Here is a 17244-nt window from a genome sequence, read left to right as displayed (position 1 = left end):
CCCCCCCCTCCCCCCCCCCCCCCCTCCCTCCCTCCCCCTCCCCCCCTCTCCCTCCCTCCCTCCCTCCCTCTCCCTCTCCCTCCCTCCCTCTCCCCCCCCCTCCCTCCCTCTCCCTCCCTCTCCCTCTCCCTCCCTCCCTCTCCCCCTCCCTCCCTCTCCCTCTCCCTCTCCCTCCCTCCCTCTCCCTCTCCCTCCCTCCTCCCTCTCCCTCCCTCGCTCCCTCCCTCCCTCCCTCCCTCCCTCACTCCCTCCCCCTCTCACTCCCTCTCTCTCCCCCTCACTCCCTCCCTCCCTCCCTCCCCCCCTCCCTCACCCCCTCCCTCCCTCCCTCCCTCCCCCCCTCACTCCCTCCCTCGCTCGCTCCCTGCCCCCCTCCCTCCCTCCCTCCCTCCCTCCCTCTCCCTCTCTCATTCCCTCTCCCTCCCTCCCTCCCTCCCTCCCTCTCTCTCCCTCTCCCTCCCTCCCTCCCTCTCCCTCCCCCTCCCTCTCCCTCTCCCTCTCCCTCTCCCTCTCCCTCCCTCTCCGGGACAGGAACACAATCTGGACTGGTTTCCCCGAATGAGAGCTATGTCTCTGGTGAGCAGCGACTCAGAGGGAGAACAGAATGAACTTCGCTCCCTGCAGGACAAACTTGAGTCCACCATGAGACTCGTCACCAATCTGACCAATCAGCTCACAGAGCTCAAAGAGCAGGTGTGTTATATATGTATGTAGGTATATATATACAGACATATACATTCACTGTCCACTTTATTGGAAACACTTGTACATTTATATCAGCAACACAACGAATAAACTCCTGCAGATACAGGTCAAGAGGTCAGTTAACGAACTGATGCATGGGTTAACACTGTGTATAAGTGTGCATTTACACTAAGTGTGTGTGTTTTGTGTGTAGATGACTGAACAAAGGAAGCACAAGCAGCGGATTGGTCTCCTGGGAAACCCCGCCCACCTCAATATTAACCCCCAGCAGCCTGCCTGAGGAGTGGAGACAGGATGTGTGTGTGTGTGTGTGTGTGTGTTTCATTTTAGCCCTAATTCTGTTCAGTGTGCTGACCCTCCTCATGAGGAAACACAGAGAGCTGTAACACTCTCACTCTTTAACAGAGTGTGTTGGTATTTTTGACCTGTTTAAAGAGCACAGAGACTGACCCAGGGTCATCACCACACACACAGCTGTGTGTGTGAAAAGTGTCCACTTCACCGAGTAGTAACTTTATTAAGTACTGGCTGAGTTCACACAGAAATGTGGAACAGTGAGAAGACATGCCACAGACAGATGGTGTGTGTATAGCACCATGATGGTGGTGATGATGATGATGATGATGAAGGGTTTGGTGTTACTCAGCTACCCAACAGCTGAAATGTGAATGAATCACTGGTTAAAGTTTGTGTGAGTACAGAGGACCACTGGAGGGTGTGTGAGAGTGTGTATGTGTGTTTGAGCATGTGTGTGTGTGTGTGTGACAGTGTGCTGGAAGGAGCTGGAGGAGTTTTGTAGAACACGCTCATGACCCTTTAGGATTCATTTATAATGAAGCTCTTTATTGATTTGATCAGAAATCTGAAGATTGATTTTATTTTCTAATCAGATGTTCAGAGACTTTAGTGTGTAGGCTTTATGTGTTAGAGAACACGTGTGATTTTTTTTCTTCACTTGTTTAAATCTTGGAGTTTTCACATGGACACTGTAATTAATCCTGACTGAGGTTTTGCACTGGTTTATCACCGAGTCTTAATCACCTGGGCCTTTAGAGATTGTTTATTTGTTTTTTGACTGAACTGATTTATCTGTGTGCATTTTATCCAGGTATTTATCCAGATGCTGCATGATGCAATGCTTTAACACGCCAGAAAGCGTCTCCCGTTTTTACAAGCTGTGTGTGTGTTTTGCTCTTTCACTCGGTACACACTGAAAGCCGAGCTCTGTGAATGAGTTCCTATTCCACAATACAGAGACTCATGAGTGTTTCTATAAGAAAGTGTTTATTTTCAGAGTTTAATAAAACATTAGACAGAAATATCTCCACACTCCACATGGACTAGGTTAAAGACAATGTGCTGCAGGACTCGTGTTTCTGAAGAAGCTCTGAAGATTTGTGCGTATGGAAAAGAAACACCTGAATTATCTACACAGTGAGACTCAGTAAAGATGAAGAGCATTGATGATGATGATCTGCATGGTTCTGATCCGATTCCTTCAGTGTAAAAATATAACAAACAGCTGAGGAATAAATCTGTACACTGCATCAACTGTCTCCTGCAGGAAGAAGGAGGTTTATTTACTTCCTCCTCACAGTTTCTATGTCTCTGTGAAACACTACACTCTCAGTCTCACACACTCTGTCACACACACACTCTCAGTCACACACACACTCTCTCAGTCACGCACACACACTCTGTCACACACACACTGTCACACACACACTCTGTCACACACTCTCTCAGTCACACACACACTCTCAGTCACACACACACTCTCTCAGTCACGCACACACACTCTGTCACACACACACTGTCTCACACACACACTCTGTCACACACACACTCTGTCACGCACACACTCTCAGTCACACACACACACTCTGTCACACACACACTCTGTCACACACACACTCTGTCACACACTCTCTCAGTCACACACACACTCTCAGTCACACACACACTCTCTCAGTCACGCACACACACTCTGTCACACACACACTGTCACACACACACTGTCACACGCACACTGTCACACACACACTCTCAGTCACACACTCTCAGTCACACACTCTCAGTCACACACACTCTGTCACGCACACACTCTCAGTCACACACACACTCTCAGTCACACACACACTCTGTCACACACTCTCTCAGTCACACACACACTCTCAGTCACACACACACTCTGTCACACACTCTCTCAGTCACACACACACTCTCAGTCACACACACACTCTGTCACACACTCTCTCAGTCACACACACACTCTCAGTCACGCACACACTCTCTCCGTCACGCACACACACTCTCTCCGTCACGCACACACACTCAGTCACACACACTCTGTCACACGCACACACTCTCTCAGTCACACACACACTCTGTCACACACACACACACTCTCTCAGTCACACACACACTCTGTCACACACACACTCTGTCACGCACACACTCTCAGTCACACACACACACTCTGTCACACACTCTCTCAGTCACACACACACTCTCAGTCACGCACACACACACTGTCACACACACACTCTCAGTCACACACTCTGTCACACACACACTCTGTCACACACACACTCTCAGTCACACACACTCTCAGTCACGCACACACACTCTCAGTCACACACACACACTCTCTCCGTCACGCACACACACTCAGTCACACACACTCTGTCACACGCACACACTCTCTCAGTCACACACACACTCTGTCACACACACACACTCTCTCAGTCACACACACACTCTGTCACACACACACACTCTCTCAGTCACGCACACACACTCAGTCACACACACTCTGTCACACGCACACACTCTCTCAGTCACACACACACACTCTGTCACACACACACACTCTCAGTCACACACACTCTCAGTCACGCACACACACTCTCAGTCACACACACACACTCTCAGTCACACACACACACACTCAGTCACACACACACACTCTGTCACACACACACACACTCTCAGTCACACACACACTGTCACACACACACACACACACACACACACACAGTCACTCAACTCTCTACACACACACACACACACAGTCACTCAACTCTCTACACACACACACACACACAGTCACTCAACTCTCTACACACACACACACACAGTCACTCAACTCTCTACACACACACACACACACACACACACAGTCACTCAACTCTCTACACACACACACACACACACAGTCACTCAACTCTCTCTACACACACACACACAGTCACTCAACTCTCTACACACACACACACACAGTCACTCAACTCTCTACACACACACACACACAGTCACTCAACTCTCTACACACACACACACACAGTCACTCAACTCTCTACACACACACACACAGTCACTCAACTCTCTACACACACACACACAGTCACTCAACTCTCTACACACACACACACACACACACAGTCACTCAACTCTCTACACACACACACACACACACACACACACACACAGTCACTCAACTCTCTACACACACACACACACACACAGTCACTCAACTCTCTACACACACACACACAGTCACTCAACTCTCTACACACACACACACACAGTCACTCAACTCTCTACACACACACACACACACACAGTCACTCAACACTACACACACACACACAGTCACTCAACTCTCTACACACACACACACACACACACACAGTCACTCAACTCTCTACACACACACACACACACACACAGTCACTCAACTCTCTACACACACACACACACACACAGTCACTCAACTCTCTACACACACACACACAGTCACTCAACTCTCTACACACACACACACACACACACACACAGTCACTCAACTCTCTACACACACACACACACACACACACAGTCACTCAACACTACACACACAGTCACTCAACACTACACACACACAGTCACTCAACTCTCTACACACACACACACAGTCACTCAACTCTCTACACACACACACACAGTCACTCAACTCACTACACACACAGTCACTCAACACTACACACACACACACACACAGTCACTCAACTCTCTACACACACACACAGTCACTCAACTCTCCACACACACACACACAGTCACTCAACTCTCCACACACACACACACACACACAGTCACTCAACTCTCCACACACACACACACACACACACACAGTCACTCAACTCTCCACACACACACACACACACACAGTCACTCAACTCTCTACACACACACACACACACACACAGTCACTCAACTCTCTACACACACACACACACACACACACAGTCACTCTACAGCACACAGTGTATTAGTTATATTTTTACCCTAAAACAACAAAAAAGTGCAGTTTCAGCATTTATAAAACGTAAACATCAGGAAAATGTGGAAAATTAATAAACAAAAGTGTTTCAGCTGCACAAGATCATGTTCATGTAGGAGGTGTGTGTAACACCAGGGCTGACTAAAGGGCTGGATTCTAGTCAACACATTAATATTATTATTATTATTATTATTATTATTATTATTATTATTATTAATACTCTTTACTATGACAAAATAAAAATCCTTCAGAATGCTGATGAAGAATAATGAAGGATTATTATCATGGAGTAAACATGAGAGTGTGGGAGAGTGTGTTTGTGTGTGTTCACTGGTGTGCAGGGACAGTCAGTAGTGCCTCCTCGGCCAGACGAGACACGTCCACATTCTGTTTAAGACAAAAGAAAAAAGAAAAGAGACTTCACTTCCACTTACTCTCACCAGGAGGCACCACACACACGCGCACACACACACACACTTAATAAACAAACACAAGTGAGATTATCTTAACTATAAAACAAATATATAAATATACACACTGCTCAAATCAGAGTATATCTTCAGGTCAGTGGAATATTGAGGTGGTCAATTCAGTGGCAGAAGGGGTTGTTAATCAGTTTCAGTTGCTTTGGTGTTAATGAAATGAACAACAGGTGCACTAGATGGGCAACAATGAGATGACCCCCAAAACAGGAACAGTTTTACAGGTGGAGGTCACTGACCTTTTTTTCCTACTCATCTTTTCTGAATGTTTTTCACTAGCTTAGCATTAGCTTTGGCTAGGGTCAGTGTCACTACTGGTAGCATGAGGCCATACCTGGACCCTACAGAGGTCACAAAGGCTCCTCCAGGATGGCCCATCAATATGTGTCACTGCCAGAAGGTGTCCTGTGTCTCCCAGCACAGTCTCAAGAAGGAGATTCCAGGAGACAGACTGGGCCCTAGGACAGGGCAGTAGAAGGTCCTTAACACTTCAGCTGGACCGGTATCTGCTCCTTTGTGCAAGGAGGAACAGGATGACCGCTGAGACCTACAAAAATACCTCCAGCAGGTCACTGGTGTGAATGTCTCTGACCAAATGATCAGAAACATACTTCATGAGGGTGCCCTGAGGGCCCGATGTCCTCTAATGGGCTCTGTGCTCACTGCCCGGCACCGTGGATCTTTATTGCCATTTGGCATTGAACACCAGAATTGGTAGGTCCAGCACTGGCACCCTGTGCTTTTCACAGATGACAGCAGGGTCCTGGGTTCCTCCTGGTGCACCACAATGACCGGCCTCATGTGGTGAGAGTATGCAGGCAGTTCCTGGAGGATGAAGGAATAGATACCATTGAAAGACCCCATGCTCACCTGACCTAAATCCAATAGAAGAACTCTGGGACATTATGTTTCGGTCCATCTGATGCTGCCAGGTTGCACCTCAGACTGTCCAGGAGCTCAGTGATGCCCTGGTCCAGATCTGGGAGAATATACCCCAGGACACCATCCGTGGCCTCATTAGGAACGTGCCCCAACATTGTCAGGCATACAAGCATGTGGGGGCTGTACACACTACTGAGGACCATTCTGAGTTACTGCAATGAAATTTCAGCTAAATAGACGAGCCTGCTGCTTCATTTTTCCCTTTGATTTGGGGGTTTGATCTTTGGATTCAGCCATCTTTTCATTTCCATCAAACGACAACAAACTTCCTTTCGTTCCTAACACATTACCCTGTCCATACCAGTGTAGATATCCAGCATGATTTTTTCCCCATGGAGATCTGATGTGTTCCTCTAATTTTTTTTGAGCAGTCTATATTTCCTCATGTCATGTTAACTGTAAAATTTTGAGAAAAGAAAAATCCCAGTATCTCCATTTTACTGATGTATTCTACAGTTTAATTTTTTTTCTTGTGGACAAGCTGCTGGTGCAGATGTGGCTCTTGTGGTGTGGACGGAGGGTAAAGACACGCTGGTGATCTTCTCAGCTGCAGTGTGAGTCTGTGCAGTTCTTGAAGCACACACTGAGACAGATGTTTAAGATGTTCTGACCTGGTTCTTCTGTAGAAGCTGGTGATACTGGGATGGGATTTAGGTTCCACATATGCACTTTACGTGGCTGGGACAGCTTACTCTTAGTCCTGAGCTTTGTGGTGTTTTATGGAGCACCAGTAGAAACGCTGTCAGAGATTTACACGTTGATCTTAAACAGGCAGCTTCTCAAAATCCAGATAGAAAATTTACATTAAGTCCAGTTTACGCTGATTGAGTAAACACTGGAGAGGTGAATGGACGGTCAAGCAGTTAGGACTAGCCTTTAACTGATCACAGGTGGCTTCGGTGTCGGACACTGCTGGGATATCGAGGCCGGGTCCACGCAGCGGTCTGAGGTCACATGGCTTTTCTTTCAGTCCACTGTCCCTTTTTTCCTTTTTCCAGTTCAGCAGAATTTGTAAATAATAAACACTTTGTTTCTGACGGACATCAAAGGTCAAAGTTTCTTAATTAGTTTGGACCAATACATGAGCTGGAATACAACCATGACTGGCCAGGGAACAGAGAGAACATGAGAAATGACCACTGAGTACAGACCACAGAGTATGGATTATTGTGCAGCGTACCTCAGGTTTGTCTCTGTGTGTGTTCACTGCCTCCACATTCAGACCCACTGACTCCACTTTACATCCTCGAGTAACAGAAACAGAGACAAATTAGACCATCATACACACACACACACACACACACAATTACACAATGGCACTCCCTGATATCTGTTATAAATTCCTGTGTGTGTGTGTGTGTTCATTTGCTCACCGTAAGCCACAGGTGTGAGCTTCAGCACTGTGTGTAAGGGACACTTCAGATACGGCAACTCGTCTAAAAACAAACAGAACACACAGACCTTCACTGACCATGTCCACCCAGCAACCCTGACAGAATACTCTACAACATTACTATCACTCTGATTCAGAATAAAACCATGGTGCGAGATGGACCGGTCATCATCACCTGCACTCTTGTCCAGGAAGTACGCGAGGAGGCAGCGCATGACCGCCTGATGACAGATGACCAGAACATTTTCCTGCCTCTCCAATTCCATAATCACAGGCTCCAGACGCTGCACCAGATCCTCATAGGACTGAACACACACACACACACACACACACTACTTAGGGTGTGTGTGGAGGTATTTAGGGTGTGTGTGTGGAGGTATTAAGGGTGTGTGTGGAGATATTTAGAGTGTGTGTGTAGAGGTATTTAGGGTGTGTGAGTGTGTGTGGAGGTATTTAGAGTGTGTGTGTGGAGGTATTTAGGGTGTGTGTGTGTGAGTGTGTGTGGAGGTATTTAGGGTGTGTGTGTGTGTGAGTGTGTGTGTGGAGGTATTTAGGGTGTGTGTGTGTGTGAGTGTGTGTGTGGAGGTATTTAGGGTGTGTGTGTGTGTGAGTGTGTGTGTGGAGGTATTTAGGGTGTGTGTGTGTGAGTGTGTGTGTGGAGGTATTTAGGGGGTGTGTGAGAGTGTGTGTGTGTGTGAGTGTATGTGTGGAGGTATCTAGGGTGTGTGTGTGAGTGTGTGGAGGTATTTAGGGTGTGTGTGTGAGTGTGTGTGGAGGTATTTAGGGTGTGTGTGTGTGTGTGGAGGTATTTAGGGTGTGTGTGTGTGAGTGTGTGGAGGCATTTAGGGTGTGTGTGTGTGAGTGTGTGTGTGGAGGTATTTAGGGTGTGTTTGTGTGTGTGAGAGTGTGTGTGTGTGGAGGTATTTAGGGTGTTTGTGTGTGTGTGTGTGTGTGGAGGTATTTAGGGTGTGTGTGTGTGTGGAGGTATTTAGGGCGTGTGTGTGTGTGTGTGTGTGTGTGGAGATATTTAGGGTGTGTGTGTGTGTGTGTGTGGAGGTATTTAGGGTGTGTGTGTGTGTGTGTGTGTGTGAGGTATTTAGGTGTGTGTGTGTGTGTGTGTGTGTGTGGAGGTATTTAGGGTGTGTGTGTGTGTGTGGAGGTATTTAGGGTGTGTGTGTGTGTGTGTGTGTGGAGGTATTTAGGGTGCTTGTGTGTGTGTGTGTGTGGAGGTATTTAGGGTGTTTGTGTGTTTGTGTGTGTGGAGGTATTTAGGGTGTGTGTGTGTTTGTGTGTGTGGAGGTATTTAGGGTGTTTGTGTGTTTGTGTGTGTGGAGGTATTTAGGGTGTGTGTGTGTTTGTGTGTGTGGAGGTATTTAGGGTGTGTGTGTGTGTGTGTGGAGGTATTTAGGGTGTGTGTGTGTGTGTGTGTGGAGGTATTTAGGGTGTGTGTGTGTGTGTGTGGAGGTATTTAGGGTGTGTGTGTGTGTGTGTGGAGGTATTTAGGGTGTTTGTGTGTGTGTGTGGAGGTATTTAGGGTGTGTGTGTGTGTGTGGAGGTATTTAGGGTGTGTGTGTGTGTGTGTGGAGGTATTTAGGGTGTGTGTGTGTGTGTGTGTGTGTGGAGGTATTTAGGGTGTGTGTGTGTGTGTGTGTGTGTGTGTGTGGAGGTATTTAGGGTGTTTGTGTGTGTGTGTGTGTGGAGGTATTTAGGGTGTGTGTGTGTGTGTGTGTGTGGAGGTATTTAGGGTGTGTGTGTGTGTGTGTGTGTGTGGAGGTATTTAGGGTGTGTGTGTGGAAGTATTTAGGGTGTGTGTGTGTGTGTGTGTGGAGGTATTTAGGGTGTGTGTGTGTGTGTGGAGGTATTTAGGGTGTTTGTGTGTGTGTGTGGAGGTATTTAGGGTGTGTGTGTGTGTGGGGAGGTATTTAGGGTGTGTGTGGAGGTATTTAGGGTGTGTGTGTGTGTGTGTGTGTGGAGGTATTTAGGGTGTGTGTGTGTGTGTGTGGAGGTATTTAGGGTGTGTGTGTGGAGGTATTTAGGGTGTGTGTGTGTGTGTGTGTGTGTGGAGGAATTGTGTGTGTGTGTGTGTGTGTGTGTGGAGGTATTTAGGGTGTGTGTGTGTGTGGAGGTATTTAGGGTGTGTGTGTGTGTGTGTGTGTGTGTGGAGGTATTTAGGGTGTGTGTGTGTGTGAGTGTGTGTGTGGAGGTATTTAGGGGGTGTGTGAGAGTGTGTGTGTGTGGAGGTATTTAGGGTGTGTGTGTGTGTGAGTGTGTGTGTGGAGGTATCTAGGGTGTGTGTGTGAGTGTGTGGAGGTATTTAGGGTGTGTGTGTGAGTGTGTGTGGAGGTATTTAGGGTGTGTGTGTGTGTGTGGAGGTATTTAGGGTGTGTGTGTGTGAGTGTGTGGAGGCATTTAGGGTGTGTGTGTGTGTGTGTGTGTGGAGGTATTTAGGGTGTGTTTGTGTGTGTGAGAGTGTGTGTGTGTGGAGGTATTTAGGGTGTTTGTGTGTGTGTGGAGGTATTTAGGTGTGTGTGGGTGGAGGTGTTTAGGGTGTTTGTGTGTGTGTGTGGAGGTATTTAGGGTGTGTGTGTGTGGTGTGTGTGTGTGTGAGGTATTTAGGTGTGTGTGTGTGTGTGTGTGTGGAGGTATTTAGGGTGTGTGTGTGTGTGGAGGCATTTAGGGTGTGTGTGGAGGTATTTAGGGTGTGTGTGTGTGTGTGTGGAGGTATTTAGGGTGTGTGTGTGTGTGTGTGTGTGGAGGTATTTAGGGTGTGTGTGTGTGTGTGTGGAGGTATTTAGGGTGTGTGTGTGGAGGTATTTAGGGTGTGTGTGTGTGGAGGTATTTAGGGTGTGTGTGTGTGTGGAGGTATTTAGGGTGTGTGTGTGTGTGTGTGTGTGTGTGGAGGTATTTAGGGGGTGTGTGAGAGTGTGTGTGTGTGGAGGTATTTAGGGTGTGTGTGTGTGTGAGTGTGTGTGTGGAGGTATCTAGGGTGTGTGTGTGAGTGTGTGGAGGTATTTAGGGTGTGTGTGTGAGTGTGTGTGGAGGTATTTAGGGTGTGTGTGTGTGTGTGGAGGTATTTAGGGTGTGTGTGTGTGAGTGTGTGGAGGCATTTAGGGTGTGTGTGTGTGAGTGTGTGTGTGGAGGTATTTAGGGTGTGTTTGTGTGTGTGAGAGTGTGTGTGTGTGGAGGTATTTAGGGTGTTTGTGTGTGTGTGTGTGTGGGTGGAGGTGTTTAGGGTGTTTGTGTGTGTGTGTGTGTGTGTGTGTGGAGGTATTTAGGGTGTGTGTGTGTGTGTGTGTGGAGGTATTTAGGGCGTGTGTGTGTGGAGGTATTTAGGGTGTTTGTGTGTGTGTGTGGAGGTATTTAGGTGTGTGTGTGTGTGTGTGTGTGTGGAGGTATTTAGGTGTGTGTGTGTGTGTGTGTGTGGAGGTATTTAGGTGTGTGTGTGTGTGTGTGTGGAGAGTATTTAGGTGTGTGTGTGTGTGTGTGTGTGGAGGTATTTAGGGTGTGTGTATGTGTGTGGAGGTCTTTAGGGTGTGTGTGTGTGTGTGTGTGTGTGTGTGGAGGTATTTAGGGTGTGTGTGTGTGTGTGTGTGTGTGTGGAGGTATTTAGGGGGTGTGTGTGTGTGTGTGTGGAGGTATTTAGGGTGTGTGTGTGGAGGTATTTAGGGTGTGTGTGTGTGTGTGGAGGTATTTAGGGTGTGTGTGTGTGTGTGTGTGGAGGTATTTAGGGGGTGTGTGTGTGTGTGTGTGGAGGTATTTAGGGTGTGTGTGTGTGTGTGGAGGTATTTAGGGTGTGTGTGTGTGTGTGGAGGTATTTAGGGTGTGTGTGTGTGTGTGGAGGTATTTAGGGTGTGTGTGTGTGTGTGTGTGTGTGGAAGTATTTAGGGTGTTTGTGTGTGTGTGTGTGGAAGTATTTAGGGTGTGTGTGTGTGTGTGTGTGGAGGTATTTAGGGTGTGTGTGTGTGTGGAGGTATTTAGGGTGTGTGTGTGTGTGTGTGGAGGTATTTAGGGTGTGTGTGTGTGTGAGTGTGTGTGTGGAGGTAGTTAGGGGGTGTGTGAGAGTGTGTGTGTGTGGAGGTATTTAGGGTGTGTGTGTGTGTGTGTGTGGAGGTATCTAGGGTGTGTGTGTGAGTGTGTGGAGGTATTTAGGGTGTGTGTGTGAGTGTGTGTGGAGGTATTTAGGGGTGTGTGTGTGTGTGTGTGTGGAGGTATTTAGGGTGTGTGTGTGTGAGTGTGTGTGTGTGTGTGTGTGGAGGCATTTAGGGTGTGTGTGTGTGAGTGTGTGTGTGGAGGTATTTAGGATGTGTTTGTGTGTGTGAGAGGTATTTAGGTGTGTGTGTGTGTGTGTGTGGAGGTATTTAGGGTGTTTGTGTGTGTGTGTGTGTGGGTGGAGGTGTTTAGGGTGTTTGTGTGTGTGTGTGGAGGTATTTAGGGTGTGTGTGTGTGTGTGTGTGGAGGTATTTAGGGCGTGTGTGTGTGTGTGTGTGTGGAGGTATTTAGGGTGTGTGTGTGTGTGTGTGTGGAGGTATTTAGGGTGTGTGTGTGTGTGTGTGTGGAGGCATTTAGGGTGTGTGTGTGTGTGTGTGTGTGTGTGTGTATGATCTGTGTGTGTGTGTGTGGAGGTATTTAGGGTGTGTGTGTGTGTGTGTGGAGGTATTTAGGGTGTGTGTGTGTGTGTGTGTGTGTGTGGAGGTATTTAGGGTGTGTGTGTGTGTGTGTGTGTGTGTGGAGGTATTTAGGGGGTGTGTGTGTGTGTGTGTGGAGGTATTTAGGGGGTGTGTGTGTTTGTGTGTGTGGAGGTATTTAGGTGTGTGTGTGTGTGTGTGTGAGGTATTTAGGTGTGTGTGTGTGTGTGTGTGGAGGTATTTAGGTGTGTGTGTGTGTGTGTGTGTGAAGGTATCTAGGGAGTTTGTGTGTGTGTGTGAGGGGGAATTTAGAGTGTGTGTGTGTGTGTGGTGTGGAGGTATTTAGGGTGTTTGTGTGTGTGTGTGTGGAGGTATTTAGGGTGTGTGTGTGTGTGTGTGGAGGTATTTAGGGTGTGTGTGGAGGTATTTAGGGTGTGTGTGTGTGGAGGTATTTAGGGTGTGTGTGTGTGTGTGTGTGTGTGTGGAGGTATTTAGGGTGTGTGTGGAGGTATTTAGGGTGTGTGTGTGTGTGTGTGTGTGTGTGTGGAGGTATTTAGGGTGTGTGTGTGTGTGTGTGTGGAGGTATTTAGGGTGTGTGTGTGTGTGGAGGTATTTAAGGTGTGTGTGTGTGTGTGTGGAGGTATTTAGGGTGTGTGTGTGTGTGTGGAGGTATTTAGGGTGTGTGTGTGTGTGTGTGTGGAGGTATTTAGGGTGTGTGTGTGTGTGTGTGTGTGGAGGTATTTAGGGTGTGTGTGTGTGTGTGGGGTGTGTGTGTGTGTGTGGAGGTATTTAGGGTGTGTGTGTGGAGGTATTTAGGGTGTGTGTGTGTGTGTGTGGAGGTATTTAGGGTGCTTGTGTGTGTGTGTGTGTGTGTGTGTGTGGAGGTATTTAGGGTGTTTGTGTGTTTGTGTGTGTGGAGGTATTTAGGGTGTGTGTGTGTTTGTGTGTGTGGAGGTATTTAGGGTGTGTGTGTGTGTGTGTGGAGGTATTTAGGGTGTGTGTGTGTGTGTGTGTGTGTGGAGGTATTTAGGGTGTGTGTGTGTGTGTGTGTGTGGAGGTATTTAGGGTGTGTGTGTGTGTGTGTGGAGGTATTTAGGGTGTGTGTGTGTGTGTGTGTGTGGAGGTATTTAGGGTGTGTGTGTGTGTGTGTGTGTGTGTGGAGGTATTTAGGGTGTGTGTGTGTGTGTGGAGGTATTTAGGGTGTGTGTGTGTGTGTGTGGAGGTATTTAGGGTGTGTGTGTGTGTGTGTGGAGGTATTTAGGGTGTGTGTGTGTGGAGGTATTTAGGGTGTGTGTGTGTGTGTGTGGAGGTATTTAGGGTGTGTGTGTGTGTGTGTGTGTGTGTGGAGGTATTTAGGGGGTGTGTGTGTGTGTGTGTGGAGGTATTTAGGGGGTGTGTGTGTGTGAGTGTGTGTGTGGAGGTATTTAGGGGGTGTGTGAGAGTGTGTGTGTGTGGAGGTATTTAGGGTGTGTGTGTGTGTGTGTGTGGAGGTATCTAGGGTGTGTGTGTGAGTGTATGTGTGGAGGTATCTAGGGTGTGTGTGTGAGTGTGTGGAGGTATTTAGGGTGTGTGTGTGAGTGTGTGTGGAGGTATTTAGGGTGTGTGTGTGTGAGTGTGTGGAGGCATTTAGGGTGTGTGTGTGTGAGTGTGTGTGTGGAGGTATTTAGGATGTGTTTGTGTGTGTGAGAGTGTGTGTGTGGAGGTATTTAGGGTGTTTGTGTGTGTGTGTGTGTGGGTGGAGGTGTTTAGGGTGTTTGTGTGTGTGTGTGGAGGTATTTAGGGTGTGTGTGTGTGTGGAGGCATTTAGGTGTGTGTGTGTGTGTGTGAGGTATTTAGGTGTGTGTGCGTGTGTGTGTGTGTGTGTGTGGAGGTATTTAGGGTGTGTGTGTGTGTGTGGAGGTATTTAGGGTGTGTGTGTGTGTGTGTGTGTGTGGAGGTATTTAGGGTGTGTGTGTGTGTGTGTGTGGAGGTATTTAGGGTGTGTGTGTGTGTGTGTGTGGAGGTATTTAGGGTGTGTGTGTGTGTGTGGAGGTATTTAGGGTGTGTGTGTGTGTGTGTGTGTGTGTGGAGGTATTTAGGGTGCTTGTGTGTGTGTGTGTGTGTGTGGAGGTATTTAGGGTGTGTGTGTGAGTGTGTGTGGAGGTATTTAGGGTGTGTGTGTGTTTGTGTGTGTGGAGGTATTTAGGGTGTGTGTGTGTGTGTGTGGAGGTATTTAGGGTGTGTGTGTGTGTGTGTGGAGGTATTTAGGGTGTTTGTGTGGAGGTATTTAGGGTGTTTGTGTGTTTGTGTGTGTGGAGGTATTTAGGGTGTGTGTGTGTGTGTGTGTGGAGGTATTTAGGGTGTTTGTGTGTGTGTGTGTGGAGGTATTTAGGGTGTGTGTGTGTGTGTGTGGAGGTATTTAGGGTGTGTGTGGAGGTATTTAGGGTGTGTGTGTGTGGAGGTATTTAGGGTGTGTGTGTGTGTGTGTGTGTGTGTGGAGGTATTTAGGGTGTGTGTGTGTGTGTGTGGGAGGTATTTAGGTGTGTGTGTGTGTGTGTGTGTGTGGAGGTATTTATTTAGGGTGTGTGTGTGTGTGTGGAGGTATTTAGGGTGTGTGTGTGTGTGTGTGTGGAGGTATTTAGGGTGTGTGTGTGTGTGTGGAGGTATATTAAGGTGTGTGTGTGTGTGTGTGGAGGTATTTAGGGTGTGTGTGTGTGTGTGTGTGGAGGTATTTAGGGTGTGTGTGTGTGTGTGTGTGGAGGTATTTAGGATGTGTGTGTGTGTGTGTGTGTGGAGGTATTTAGGTGTGTGTGTGTGTGTGTGAGGTATTTAGGTGTGTGTGTGTGTGTGGAGGTATTTAGGGTGTGTGTGTGTGTGTGTGTGTGGAGGTATTTAGGGTGTGTGTGTGTGTGTGTGGAGGTATTTAGGGTGCTTGTGTGTGTGTGTGTGTGTGTGTGTGGAGGTATTTAGGTGTGTTGTGTGTTTGTGTGTGTGGAGGTATTTAGGGTGTGTGTGTGTTTGTGTGTGTGGAGGTATTTAGGGTGTGTGTGTGTGTGTGTGTGGAGGTATTTAGGGTGTGTGTGTGTGTGTGTGTGGAGGTATTTAGGGTGTGTGTGTGTGTGTGTGTGTGGAGGTATTTAGGGTGTGTGTGTGTGTGTGTGTGGAGGTATTTAGGGTGTGTGTGTGTGTGTGTGTGTGTGTGTGTGTGTAGGTATTTAGGGTGTGTGTGTGTGTGTGGAGGTATTTAGGGTGTGTGTGTGTGTGTGTGTGTGGAGGTATTTAGGTGTGTGTGTGTGTGTGTGTGTGAGGTATTTAGGGTGTGTGTGTGTGTGTGTGTGTGTGTGGAGGTATTTAGGGTGTGTGTGTGTGTGTGGAGGTATTTAGGTGTGTGTGTGTGTGTGAGGTATTTAGGGGGTGTGTGTGTGTGTGTGTGGAGGTATTTAGGGGTGTGTGTGTGTGTGTGTGTGGAGGTATTTAGGGTGTGTGTGTGTGTGTGTGGAGGTATTTAGGTGTGTGTGTGTGTGTGTGTGTGAGGTATTTAGGTGTGTGTGTGTGTGGAGGTATTTAGGTGTGTGTGTGTGTGTGTGTGGAGGTATTTAGGGTGTGTGTGTGTGTGGGGAGGTATTTAGGGTGTGTGTGTGTGGAGGTATTTAGGGGGTGTGTGTGTGTGTGTGGAGGTATTTAGGGTGTTTGTGTGTGTGTGTGTGGAGGTATTTAGGGTGTGTGTGTGTGTGTGTGGAGGTATTTAGGGTGTGTGTGTGGAGGTATTTAGGGTGTGTGTGTGTGTGTGGAGGTATTTAGGGTGTGTGTGTGTGTGGAGGTATTTAGGGTGTGTGTGTGTGTGTGTGTGTGTGTGTGGAGGTATTTAGGGTGTGTGTGTGTGTGAGTGTGTGTGTGGAGGTATTTAGGGGGTGTGTGAGAGTGTGTGTGTGTGGAGGTATTTAGGGTGTGTGTGTGTGTGTGTGTGTGTGGAGGTATCTAGGGTGTGTGTGTGAGTGTGTGGAGGTATTTAGGTGTGTGTGGTGTGAGTGTGTGTGGAGGTATTTAGGGTGTGTGTGTGTGTGTGGAGGTATTTAGGGTGTGTGTGTGTGTGTGTGTGGAGGCATTTAGGTTGTGTGTGTGTGAGTGTGTGTGTGGAGATATTTAGGATGTGTTTGTGTGTGTGAGAGTGTGTGTGTGGAGGTATTTAGGGTGTTTGTGTGTGTGTGTGTGTGGGTGGAGGTGTTTAGGGTGTTTGTGTGTGTGTGTGGAGGTATTTAGGGTGTGTGTGTGTGTGTGTGTGGAGGTATTTAGGGCGTGTGTGTGTGTGTGTGTGTGTGTGGAGGTATTTAGGGTGTGTGTGTGTGTGTGTGTGGAGGTATTTAGGGTGTGTGTGTGTGTGTGTGTGTGTGTGTGTGTGTGTGTGGAGGTATTTAGGGTGTGTGTGTGTGTGGAGGTATTTAGGGTGTGTGTGTGTGTGTGTGGAGGTATTTAGGGTGTGTGTGTGTGTGTGTGTGGAGGTATTTAGGGTGCTTGTGTGTGTGTGTGTGTGTGTGGAGGTATTTAGGGTGTTTGTGTGTTTGTGTGTGTGGAGGTATTTAGGGTGTGTGTGTGTTTGTGTGTGTGGAGGTATTTAGGGTGTGTGTGTGTGTGTGTGGAGGTATTTAGGGTGTTTGTGTGTGTGTGTGGAGGTATTTAGGGTGTTTGTGTGTTTGTGTGTGTGGAGGTATTTAGGGTGTGTGTGTGTGTGTGTGTGGAGGTATTTAGGGTGTTTGTGTGTGTGTGTGTGGAGGTATTTAGGGTGTTTGTGTGTGT

The 17244-nt window shown here is 47.7% G+C and overlaps 2 protein-coding genes across 7 annotated transcripts in view; one reads left to right on the top strand and one right to left on the bottom strand.

Annotated features, from left to right (window-relative positions):
* The window catches only part of itpr1a (inositol 1,4,5-trisphosphate receptor, type 1a), a 163761-nt gene extending 161017 nt beyond the window's left edge, over positions 1–2744 (top strand). For all 5 annotated transcript variants that reach the window (XM_058403087.1, XM_058403086.1, XM_058403085.1 and 2 more), the window contains 2 exons: positions 532–693; positions 899–2744. In XM_058403087.1, coding sequence (XP_058259070.1) covers positions 532–693; positions 899–985 — 249 coding nt within the window. In that variant the 3' untranslated portion in view covers positions 986–2744. The remainder of the gene's footprint in view (positions 1–531; positions 694–898) is intronic.
* Positions 2745–4948: 2204 nt separating this feature from the next.
* Positions 4949–17244, bottom strand: part of pfkfb4b (6-phosphofructo-2-kinase/fructose-2,6-biphosphatase 4b) — a 45747-nt gene continuing 33451 nt past the window's right edge. The window contains exons 11-14 of one of the 2 annotated variants that reach the window (XM_058403092.1): positions 8022–8151; positions 7827–7889; positions 7634–7698; positions 4949–5416 (exon numbers count right to left, since the gene is read on the bottom strand). In XM_058403092.1, the coding sequence (XP_058259075.1) occupies positions 5357–5416; positions 7634–7698; positions 7827–7889; positions 8022–8151 (318 nt within the window). In that variant the 3' untranslated portion in view covers positions 4949–5356. The remainder of the gene's footprint in view (positions 5417–7633; positions 7699–7826; positions 7890–8021; positions 8152–17244) is intronic. The other variant, XM_058403093.1, reaches the window with a different exon arrangement.

Source organism: Hemibagrus wyckioides, linkage group LG11 (genome assembly GCF_019097595.1).
Source record: "Hemibagrus wyckioides isolate EC202008001 linkage group LG11, SWU_Hwy_1.0, whole genome shotgun sequence".
NCBI lineage: Eukaryota > Metazoa > Chordata > Actinopteri > Siluriformes > Bagridae > Hemibagrus > Hemibagrus wyckioides.
Note: the sequence above shows the minus strand (reverse complement) of the source record. Positions and strands in the feature narration are given on the sequence as shown.